The sequence below is a fragment of the Toxorhynchites rutilus genome, chromosome 3 (assembly GCF_029784135.1).
Source record: "Toxorhynchites rutilus septentrionalis strain SRP chromosome 3, ASM2978413v1, whole genome shotgun sequence".
Taxonomy (NCBI): Eukaryota; Metazoa; Arthropoda; class Insecta; order Diptera; family Culicidae; genus Toxorhynchites; species Toxorhynchites rutilus.
This window is the reverse complement of record NC_073746.1, coordinates 20,541,958-20,554,354: the sequence shown is the minus strand read 5'-3', so window position 1 is coordinate 20,554,354 and position 12,397 is coordinate 20,541,958. Positions and strand designations below refer to the sequence as shown.

The following is a 12,397-nucleotide window of genomic DNA, read 5'->3' as shown; positions in this document are numbered from 1 at the left end:
TTATTATGGAAAGAAAGTAATGGATAAACCCCTAATCCAAGGTGTGACGCAACCCGTGCTGAGGGATGAATGGTTGGGGGGGTTTCAATCAAATACCCTGCCTCTAACGGAGCCTGTGGAGTACCAGGGCACCCTCCACAGTATCGTCTGCCCCCTCTGCATTAAGCGGGTCACTGATGCAGTTGAACTTCTTTACCGCGCAACTCGTGGGAATTTCATGAATAATTCAACAAAAAACAAAAATCTTCCGGGTTCCGGCAGCCTCTCTCTGTCGGAAAAAATCGTCATAGAGGTCGACTCTATGAATGTCGAAGAGGATGAAGTACTGAGTGACGCACCTGCGGATGTTCAGTCCTGTTCCTCTTCCATCCTCAACACCCCGACTCGTTGTGAGTCGCTAGAGGATGATAGTGACGAAAGTAACGTCACTACAAAAACTGAACCTAAAGCGCTAGATTCAGCCGAGGTCCACTTTTCGTGGAAGAAAAACCTCACCAAGGGTCAGAGAAGGAGGCTGAAGAACTTGGTCGCAGCCGGGATCCCTGCAAAGGAAGCTCGGCAGCAAGCACTGAGTCAGCACATCTCTGGACCAGCAAAACGCCCCCGAGGATCGGAACTACCTAGTAGTGACGAAAAACCGATTCTCAAAAAATCCAAACAAAATCTCTGCCCCCGTAAAAGAGCGGGGTTGAACGAGCAAAAAAAAGATGCTCGAAACACTCTTCAAAACAAAGACTCCACAATAACTTCTGTCGAAACTGGAATCTCCTTCAAGGAAGCTTTGGAACAGATCAAAGTTGGAATACTCCCGGAGGACTATCCCAACACCGATCTTACTACGGCTCAGTTAGATTCCATCCAGAATTCTCTACTCACTGCAATAGAGCAACAAAGAAACGAGCCGGTTAAGCCCAAATTTTTCAATTGCTCGTATAAGTCAGGTTATCTAATCCTTTCGTGCAAAGATCATCAAACTTCGGAATGGTTGAAGAAAGTGGTTCCCGGGATAATCCTAGACGACAACATCAAACTGGTTGCTCTAGACGCCAAAAATATTCCGCGTCCAGAAATTCTCCATGCCTTTTTCCCACAAAGCGCAACATTCAGCGACGAGAGACTCAAAAGCCTCATTGAGAGTCAAAATGAAAATCTCTCCACCGATAAATGGCGAATACTAAAGAGATCCAATCCCAACGAAATTCACGCGGACTGGACGCTAACAGTCGACGAAGCTTCGATGCGTCAACTAACTAGCACAAACTTCAACATAAACTTCCGATTTGGCGAAACTAAGCTGAGGAAAACAAATCCAAAGCAGCGCCAAGTCATAATCCATAAAAGCTCCGGTGTATTCAAAGGAGATCTGGGGCCAAAAAACGAGGAACCTAAAAATTCCAAAAACCCAGGAAACCTGAAGTCTTCAGAGACTAGTGACTCCAAAATAGTGGAACCACAAAAAACTCAAGAAGTCGGCAGAAGGGTTTCTGGAAAACCAAAGCGCCCTCGTGAAGATTCTCCGAAAAACAAGAAGCTTGGCATCCTGAGTATTCCCGGCCCAAGCGGTACGAACTCAATGGTTATCGCAAACAGGTTAGGAACCTCGATTGTGCCAAGTAAAAAAGGTGAGTTTCTTCATACCCATCCCAGATCTAATACGAATACGGAAGCTGGAACAAGCAAAAAACCTGACCTGATTTTCAAAAAAACAGATGGGACTCCGATCCTCCCAAATGAACCACCAGATCGGATAACCCAACCTAATGCAGAACACTAAAGTTCTGCAAATAAACCTCCACCACGCCAAAGCAGCGTCGAGCGTGCTATCCAGGAGGTTTACAAAAGACGCTGTGGATCTAGCTCTTATACAAGAGCCTTGGGTTCACAAAGGAAGAATACTAGGTATTCAAACAGGTTCATGTAAGTTGTTCTATGATGACAAGCATGACTCCCCAAGAGCTGCTGTCTTAGTAAATGCAAACATTAAATGCTTTCCTATTACAGAGTTCATTCAAAGGGACATCGTCGCGATCAGAGTGGAAGTTCCTACCGCCAAAGGAAGGGCCGACATCGTAATTGCGTCGGCTTACTTTCCAGGCGACGTTCCTGAGGTTCTTCCACGAGAGGTAGCGGCGTTTGTAAACTACTGCAGGGAAATTAACAAGGACTTCATAATCGGATGTGATGCCAACGCTCATCACACCATGTGGGCAAGTACGGATATCAACTACCGAGGTGAGTGTCTTTTAGAATTTCTCTCGTCAAACAACATAGATATTGCTAACAAAGGGAATGAACCAACCTTCATTAACGCTATCAGACAAGAAGTCTTAGATCTAACGCTGTGCAGTCCGGCTATTCAAGAAAATATCCATAACTGGCACGTTTCCGATGAGGAGTCTTTGTCTGATCATAGACACATTATTTTTGAATGGAATGGTGGCATGGAAGTTCAGAGAGAATACCGAGATCCCAAAAAAACCAATTGGGATCGGTATGCACTTGAACTCGAGTCTAAAACTCTAAACTCAAAAATAAGGTCGATTCAACAGATTGAATCAGCTACAAAAGAATTAAATGAAACGATAATCTCTGCCTACAACAGTAATTGCCCACTGAGAAAAGTTTCTTCGACAAGAAACGTTCCTTGGTGGAATAAAAGGCTCGAACGGCTTCGCAAAACGGCGCGTAAATTGTTCAACAGAGCAAAAATTACCTCGGACTGGTCTCAATATAAGAGAGCCCTAACTGAGTACAGTAGAGAACTGAGACGATCTAAACGAAAATCCTGGGTATATAACTGCGAAAGCATTGAAAATACCCCAATCGTTGCTAGACTCAACAAGACTTTGGCAAAAGACCACTCGAACGGGCTTGGATCGCTTAAAAAGGACGACGGTTCGTTCACAAAAACCCCCTCAGAAGTACTAGACTTACTGATGAAGACTCACTTTCCGGGATCTACATCTGTCCACTCGGACACAAATCCTGGCTATAATGGCGACACAATATGCTCTCGAAGGCGTCTCATAGGACCCGAAAGTGCAAAGGATGTCGCTAACATAGTTGCTGGGTTAGTCTTCACGAGGGCCAGAGTAGCAAACGCGGTGAGATCCTTTCTACCTTACAAATCTGCAGGTGCAGACGGGATTTTTCCAGCCTTGATTCAAAATGGAGAATCAAAACTAATTCCGTCTCTAATCGAGATCTTTAAGGCAAGTCTGATACTAGAGCACATTCCTTCGATATGGAGACTTGTGAAAGTAGTTTTCATCCCAAAAGCGGGAAAACGCGACAAATCACTTCCAAAGGCTTTTAGACCAATTAGTTTATCATCAATACTGTTGAAAACTATGGAAAAAGTATTATATGAATACATAAAGTCTGTATTCATGTCCAAACACCCACTATCCAAATACCAGTTTGCCTACCAATCAGGCAAATCCACAATAACAGCACTACACATGCTTGTGACAAAAATTGAAAAATCTCTCTTGTCAAAAGAAACCGCATTATGTGCGTTTCTTGACATCGAAGGTGCTTTTGATAATGCTTCTTATCTATCAATGGCACAGGCAATGAGAAGAAGACACTTTGATAACTGTATAGTCGAATGGATCCATGGCATGCTCACACAAAGAAAAATCACCTCGGAGCTGGGCGGGTCGTCTAATTATGTGATTGCAACAAAAGGTTGCCCACAAGGAGGCGTTCTATCACCTCTCCTTTGGTCACTAGTAGTTGACGACCTTCTGACAAGTTTAGAGGCAAAAGGTTTTGAAATTGTGGGCTTCGCCGATGATCTAGTCATAATGATACGAGGCAAGTTCGACGACGTGATATCGAGTAGAATGCAGATGGCCTTAAACCTAACACAAAATTGGTGTACCACAGAAGGTCTGAGCATAAATCCCTCGAAGACAACAATTGTTCCATTCACCAAAAAGAAAAAACAGCATCTGCAGTCTTTATATCTTGGGGGAGTGGAAATAAAATGCAGCGCTTCAGTGAAATATCTAGGTGTTATCCTAGATGCTAAACTCAACTGGAATGCACACTTAGATGCAATAATCAGTAAGGCCAATACAGCCCTATGGGCATGTTCTAAAATGATAGGAAGAACATGGGGTCTTAAACCAAAAATGGTAATGTGGGTCTACACTGCCATTGTGCGGCCCAGAATATCCTATGCCTCATTAGTCTGGTGGCCAAAGACCAAGGAGACTGTAGCTACAAAAAAGCTGAACAAACTCCAACGACTAGCATGCATTGCAATTACTGGAGCAATGCGAAGCACACCCTCGAAGGCACTGGAGGCTATCCTTCACTTGCTACCTCTGAACCAACATGTTCAGCTAGAGGCTAAGAAAAGCGCTCTAAAGCTTAAACAATGGAAAAAAATACTAGACGGAGACAAAATTGGTCACTTGAGCATCCTGAATCTCTTACCCGTAGGACCATCCTCAGAGATGAACAGTGATTGGATGGAACCTAGGACTAACTACGACATTCCATACAGTGTAATCGAGCCTTCTCGTTGAATATGGGATGAAGGCGGTCCCAGTGTTCGTAATGGTTCAATCATGTTCTACACTGATGGGTCAAAAATGGGAATCAGAACAGGTGCCGGAGTGTATGGTCCCAGAACAAAAATCTCTGTAGCTATGGGAAACTGGCCAACAGTTTTTCAAGCAGAAATATCTGCGATAATAGAATGCTCAAATGTCTGCCTTAAAAGAAAATATAGACATGCTAACATCTGCATATTCTCAGACAGTCAAGCGGCACTTAAAGCTCTAAATGCTTTTAAATGCTCCTCAAAAATTGTCTGGGAATGCATTCTCCTCTTACGGCAACTAAGTCGGATAAGTTCGGTACAACTGTACTGGATTCCTGGCCATTGTGGAATAGAGGGAAACGAGCGAGCAGATGAACTTGCCAGGAACGGCTCAAGCTCACCTTTCACTGGTCCAGAACCTTTCTGTGGAATATCTGACTGTGTGTTGAAAGGTGAGCTGAAGAACTGGGAAGACCGGGAAGTATTAGCCAACTGGTTGGCGGTACAACTTAACCAGTCAAAAAAATTTATCACGCCGAGTATTAAAATTACTCAACAATTGCTGAGTCTTAATAAGAAAGACTTAGGCACAATCACAGGCCTTATAACAGGACACTGTCCGAGTAAATACCATCTCAAAAACATAGGTTTAGTGCAAGATGATATTTGTCGTTTTTGTTATACCGAAAGTGAAACCTCGGAACATTTGCTCTGTAATTGTGGAGCTCTAACTAGACGCAGACTGCAATACCTTGATAAGGCTATTTTGGAGCCCAAGGAAATTTGGTCTGCGTCGCCGATCAGGATTATAAAATTTATCAAACAGAGTATTCCTGATTGGCACCTATCTCGCTATAGCATTCAGTCTACTTCTTCATCAATAAGTAGTAGGTAAGCTTGAAGCGGAGTACAAAAAAATGGGATATACCACAATAGTTCAGAATAATGGACGCAGTGGTTCACATCCAACAGGGGAAAAAAAGCGTTACTGAAAAAAGCAACGAAGTAATAACCGTCGATGGATTGAATTTGGAATCGACGGTATACGTAGTGCCGAATTACGTACAAGCTAGTGCAGTAATCATCGGACGAGATATTATTGATCGAGAGGATATACGATTCATCAAAAAAAGAGGTAGTGCCAGAATTGAAATGATTTCTAATGAATGTGTTGGTGAAGATGTGGATGCTGTTGGCGGTCAGGGAGATGTATACAACGTTCGAGCCTTTGAGCCAATTGAAGCGACGGAAATCAACGTAGAAGGAGAATACGAACGAGGAAGAATTTTACAAGTGGTGCAACAATACCGACAGTGTTTTGCTAAAAATTACCATGAAATGGGAACGGCAAAGGACTGTGAGATGACGATCGAGATGTTCAGTTTGGATAAGCCAGTGTATACAAAGCAGTATCCTCTAGAATATGCCCGAGAGAAAGTTATCGAAAATGAATGAATGAATGAATATTTGGAAAACTTCGAAAACGAGAGCGTTACGTTGGAGGCACAAGGTTTTATGCATCCAATATTGGATACGGAAATATCCTACTGATGGGGAAGAATAATCTTCAGAAGCTATCCTGTTGATTGCGATTAATTGAAAAATCACAAAACCTAATGTATTTGGTCACAGTGTTACATGGATAGAAAACATTAAAATAAATTCTTTCATATGAATGTAATTTCAAATTCCCAGAGGAACTGGCAGATTATTTTCAGTAACGATTAGATATTTCCACATTTTCCTCGATACTGGAAGCCCACCAGTGGTTAATGCTAACTCGATAACCATCTGTTAATAGCACTTGATTGAAACATATTTGGTCACAGTGTTACATGGATAGAAAACATTCAAATAAACTCTTTCACATGAATGTATTTTTTAAATTCCTAGAGGAACTGGCAGATTATTTTCCGGATCTTTCTCGATCCAAACGGAAAGAATTCCGTGCGTGTATGTGTGTGTGTGTAGCGGCTGCTTCGAGATCTTCCCGGGGAACCGTTTGTAGCATCACTCTCCTCCTGATGGATTCCCTTCTGGCCTAAGGTGCACAAACAGGCTCTTGGTGACACCGTTCATTCGCGCTTTCATGATAAATGAAGAGCTTCACCACAACAGCGACAACATGCTCCAATCGCTGTTCAATTAGAACTGAGTGGATTTCCGAGCGGCGCTCGCTTATATACCGATTGGTGATTTCAATAGCCTATTTTGAAAGCAAATTTAAGACTATTGAAACAAGTTTTTGGATCAGAAAGTAACAAGTATAGAACGCGTAGACATTTTATCTTTCGAATGAAGTGTTTATCATACCATTTCGTTCAGTTGTTTAGGAGCTATTAACACTCAAAATCTCGGTCTCCGGCGTAACGCTTTCGTTTTCGAAACTTTGATTTTACACCCCGGTATAGAAATGAAAGACGTAGTCCTACGGCAAAACAGTGAATGAATTGTTGGAAGCTAACATTATTCAACCTTCGAAGTCACCTTATAATAGTCCGACAGTGCTTGTGCGGAAAAAGAACGGCGAATGGCGAATGGCGAATGGTAGTGGATTATAGGGCTGTAAACGCGAAAACGGTAAAAGATAAATGGCCGATGCCTGTGATTGAAGATTGTCTAAACAGACTGGTTGGAGGACGATTGTTCATAGCCGTGGATCTATTTCGTGGGTATCATCAAATCCCTATTGCGGAAAACTGTCGTAAGTTCACTGCGTTTTCCACTCCGCATGGACATTTTGAATATTTAAAAATGCCGTTTGGTTTGTCAAATGGCAGTGCAGTATTTCAACGGAAGATAGACTCAGTAATAGCGCCACTACGGAAATTGGGATTTGTTGCGTATCTGAATGATGTGACATTTGGAGGACGCGACATCGAAGATGTCATGAACAAGCTTCAAATATTCCTCGAAAAGCTAAGTGAACACGGCTTAACAGCAAATTTGGAGAAAACGCATTTCTTAAAAACGACGATCAACTTTTTGGGTCATGAAATAAGCGAAGGTGAGATTCAACCGGGAGCTGAGAAAGTGCTAGCCATCCTAGAATTCCCCATACCAGGGAATGTGCGTAATGTCAGAGAGTTCCTGGGCCTTGCTAACTACTTCAGGCGATTTGTGAAGGAGTTTAGCATTACGGCGGAACCGTTAACCAGATTGACCAAGAAAGATTCTGAATTTGAGTGGCATGAACAGCAGCAACAAGCGTTTGAAAATCTCAAGAGAGCGCTTGTTAGTCGGCCGGTTGTAGCCATGTACGATCCCGATAAAGAAATCGAACTACATACTGATGCATGCTCACATGGGCTGTCGGGTGTTCTTCTACAAAAAATGGAACATCCGTGAAGACCAGTGGCTGAAATTATTGCAGCGGGAGGATAAAAAGCTTTTCGAAATTATGAAAATATTATCAATACGACCAGGAGATAACAAAGGCAAACAAATCCATAAAGAATATGCTCTGAAGGACGAAGGTGTGATGCGGAAATGTAGTGACGGTTTGAAGTGGGTAGTACCAAATCGGGCTCGCTGGAGAGTGGCACGATGTTATCATGATGACCTTGGACACAAAGGAGTGGATAAAGTGCTAGAAGCAGTAAGGAAGAATTTCTGGTTTCGTCGAATGCGGAGCTACCTAAAGCGCTACATTGGGTCGTGTATTCATTGTGCATATGTGAAAGGGAAGGTAGGCGCTATCAATGATGTTTGCTGATGAATTCACCGGAGGCCGATCGGATGAGCTGAAGCAATTAGTTCAAACCAGAATAAGGATGGAACAGCAGAAACAAAAAGAATATTTCGATAAACGCAGGAAAGCAGCCAGGAAGTACTACGACGGGGACCTTGTGCTAGTTGAAAAGGATTTGCAGGCTACCGGGCAGAGTCGGAAATTGGAGCCACGATTCAAAGGACCGTACGCCGTGAAGAAAGCACTAGGAAATGACCGGTATTTAATAACTGATGTTCCTGGGGTTCAGCTGACACAACGGCGGACTTCAACGGTTTTTGCTGCAGAGAGAATGAAGCCGTGGTCCGTGAACAGATTGGTCGAAGACAGTGACGACGATGAGACTCAATCAGACCATTCCAGCGAGGAATAGCTTATCGCCGGGTCGGGATAAAAACTGTGGTGTCCGATGTTGTTGTAATCCGGATTTTGAAATTTTTTGGGCACCACTCTAGTGCTCGCAACACAACCAAATTTGTATTGGGTACTATTGTGCGTATTTTCGGGGCAATGAGAAGTGGATTAAACGAAATAAAGGCAGTTGAATTTGTATAGCCGAGCTAAGCGTTTCTTTTATAGTACTGTCCGAGATTTATCTCCTACATCTATATATATATATATATATATATATATATATATATATATATATATATATATATATATATATATATATATATATGTATTTCCAATAAAGTAGTCGTTTTGAATTACTCATTTTCGTTCAATATGTGAAGACCTTTTTCGTGCCGTGTTAATATATTCAAAACAGTCATCTAGCATCCCTGGATATGAGTTCAATGTTTACATTTGGTTGTGTTGTTTGGAAGAGGCCCATTTGAAAATCTGTAAAATCTTGCAATTACTGAATTGAATTTGATGGTTCCAAACATGGCTGAAAACATACATTGCTTATGCAATACTAGTTTAGCCGTGAAACCATTTTTGAAGATAAAGGCAGAGCAGAAGAATACCAATGCTTTCAATCAACAAGGTGAACAAACACATCAAACAAACTAGACGATTCGACTGATTCATTGACGAGCGAGGCCAAACGGTCGTCGAACCAGACGAGCTACTCGTCCGTTTTTAGTCGAGCTCGGCTTCTGGAATATGAAAACAAACGAGCGCTCGTCTTCTCGTCTCGTTTTCTGGAATAGGGCCCCTCAAGAAGCAGTGCTACTCTTTTCGAGATTGTTGAGATTAACAGATAGAATATTCTCGCGTAACTTTTGAAAATGTAAACAAATCGAGTTAATGGATGCACGCTATTAGTTTTCAATCATTGAATGTATTACAAAAACAATCGTTCACGTATCTATCTTCTTCATCTTTTTGTCGCCGATACAAAAAATATCCAATGTACAGATTCGAATTTTAAGCACCCGGCTGTTACTTCGGACGCCACTTTCCTCCGACGGCCGAAACGTCCGAAGTAACAAAGCAGTCAAAACAACTAGCAGTCGTACTTCGGTCGTTTTGGAATTTGTTTCTTACGGGTGTTGTTATCGATTTCAGTGCAATTCAACGAGTGATAACAATAATAATCAGTCTTTAGAACGAAATGCTGATATTTGGATTGTTGTTTATTAATTAGTTTCAAATTTTTATAGTGCAACGTAATATGTCCAATGTGCAAACGCGGGCAGTCAAAACGTCCAATGTAACATTTTTCGCTCCGAGGCTTCAACCTTAATCTCAAATCACGGAACAATAGTTACAATTGGTTTTACGGAGTTATTCTTGACAGCTAGTGGTGAAAACAGTGATAAAGATTGATAGCTTTTAAGACAATTCGCGGAATAATGTTCAGGTCTTCAACTACGTTTTTCTCGAGTTGGCGAAAATGTTACATTGGACCTTTTCAAAAGTTACGCGAGAATTCATTTCGTTTATTTAGTCACCAAGAAAGTAAATGTCGTTCTGGAACTTTGTATGTGATTTGATTTCGCTTGCCAGTAGCAAAACTTTCTCCACTAAGGATGACAGATGCGCTTATCTCGAGCATGTATTGTTCTGCGAGCACAAGAAAGAATCATCAAACAATTATCGTCAAATGATTCTACAATAGAAAAAATTATAGGAGGTTGTGTCCAAGATACGACCGCATTGTTGACGTAGAACTACGCTGTTATTTTATATAAGTCGCTTGTTTATACCTTCGGATATTATTCTATAATGCTGTGAAATTTTCGAAACAACTGCTTAGTAGAATAATCTTCGAAATGGTTTTTCATTGTAGAATCAGTTGACGATAATTGATTGATGATTCATTCTTGCCCTCGCAAAACAATACACTAGCTGATCGTATGTCGCAATTTATTTCATATCAATGCATTGAAAATTTACCTCGAACGCTATTCCGGTGGCCTTTTTCGCAATTGACATAGACTCGGCTACAGTCGATTATATACATGTTACACCAGCACCATTATTCCACATCTCATAACTACATCAATATATCTTTGGCACCGAATGGAAACAACAACAATGACAACACTTGCAAGTATCAAATATCATGCTACATGTTATTTAGTATTGCCTCAAAGCAATCGCACCTCTGGGCATCGTTCGTACAACGTAAACAATGCATACAAAACCATACATTACCCTAGACACTAAACGTAAGTAGAGAAAAAAAATAATTTATTTAGATACAAATTAAAAACCGATGAAACAGAATACTAATTCTAGTTTGTAAATTTATAGGAAATTTATAACCTTACAACAAATTATAAAATAAAGGTTATCGATTCGGAAGACGTCTTTGTTGTCCCCGCAACAGATGCATTCTCAAAGGCACCAAAGAAGCCGTTTACATTTTCGACCGACGCGCCGAAATCGCCTATTTTGCTGTTGTTCGATGCGGTGTCACACTCGCGAAGGCTCGGTTCAGTGCGAGCGCTTTTCACTACACCAACATCGCGTGCATCATTAGATGACGCTTGCCTCGAAATTTCATTGCCCCTGGCAATGCGTTCGTTTTTTGCAGGGCTCGAGCCTGCCTTCCTCTTCTTCTTGCTCATCACACACTACGCGAAATGTCCAATTTATGACGCGGGAAGAAAAACACACGATACGAATAACGAACAGAAAAAGCAAACGACGATATCCAAGTTGGATTACCACTGGTGGGGTCCAATCTTAGATCGAAGCGCAGCGAAAGCAGTGAATTGGATTGCTCAACAGTCCGATGCCGAATGAAGGTTTGCCTCAGCGATATCCACTGTTTATACTCAAGGCAAATATTCCCTTCATTCTTCTACTTTTCCTTTGTTCACGGCGACTTAAAATCCTACGATTTCCCCTTCGTTGGTCGTCGATAAGTTGCTCGTTATTGACAGCTCTGTTCGGGAAAAGCACACAAATGGACATAACAAATGTATTGGAAAATGGAAACGCCTAGTTTTCATGAATTTTAACCATTTACAAACCAGGGGATTCTAAAGTATAGCATATTAAGCAAATCTTAGGTAATTTCCGATTCGTTTAGTATGTAAATCGCTAAAATACGTTCGCGGCAAAAATAGTTATTAACGTTAACTTTATTTCGTAAAAACGTGACCTGTTTTCTGATTTGGCACCCTTAATGAAAGACGTAGTTCTACGTCAAAAAAAACATTTCAGGGCGACCAAACCGGTAGAATGGTCATTTTCGTAGCATTATAAAATAATATCTGCAGTTATAAACAAGCGACTTGAATTATAACACAGCGTAGTTCTACGTCAACAATGCGGTCACGTCTCGAACACAACCTCCTATATATTTTTTTGCTTCAAAGAAAAACTGCCGTTCTACGCATAGTTGTCCCATGTTTCTTCATAAAACGTTGTCTTTATGCATAATCTTACGGAAAACACAAAAAAAAACATATAGTTTGTTCCCAGCTTTTAAAAAAACAACATCAAGCTCAATTGTCCCATGTTGATATTCTATTCATTTTTGTAGATCCATATCGAATAAATCGGTTCAAGTACAAGAATTTTATGTCACACTTTCAGCAGGGCTAATGCACTCATTTCTGGTTTGGAGGAACGAACTAATTTTCAAACAAATAAGAAAAAGTTTACCAGAACACGTGTACACCTTGTCTAATAACAATGAGATTTATATT

At 41.2% G+C, this 12,397-nt stretch overlaps 1 protein-coding gene across 1 annotated transcript; it reads left to right on the top strand.

Annotated features, from left to right (window-relative positions):
• Window positions 1-301: 301 nt before the first annotated feature.
• Window positions 302-2,045, top strand: LOC129772940 (uncharacterized). The gene is made up of 2 exons (XM_055776473.1): window positions 302-1,622; window positions 1,710-2,045. Exons 1-2 carry the CDS (start codon window positions 302-304, stop codon window positions 1,772-1,774), a joined length of 1,386 nt encoding a protein of 461 aa, XP_055632448.1. The 3' UTR covers window positions 1,775-2,045.
• Window positions 2,046-12,397: the final 10,352 nt, after the last annotated feature.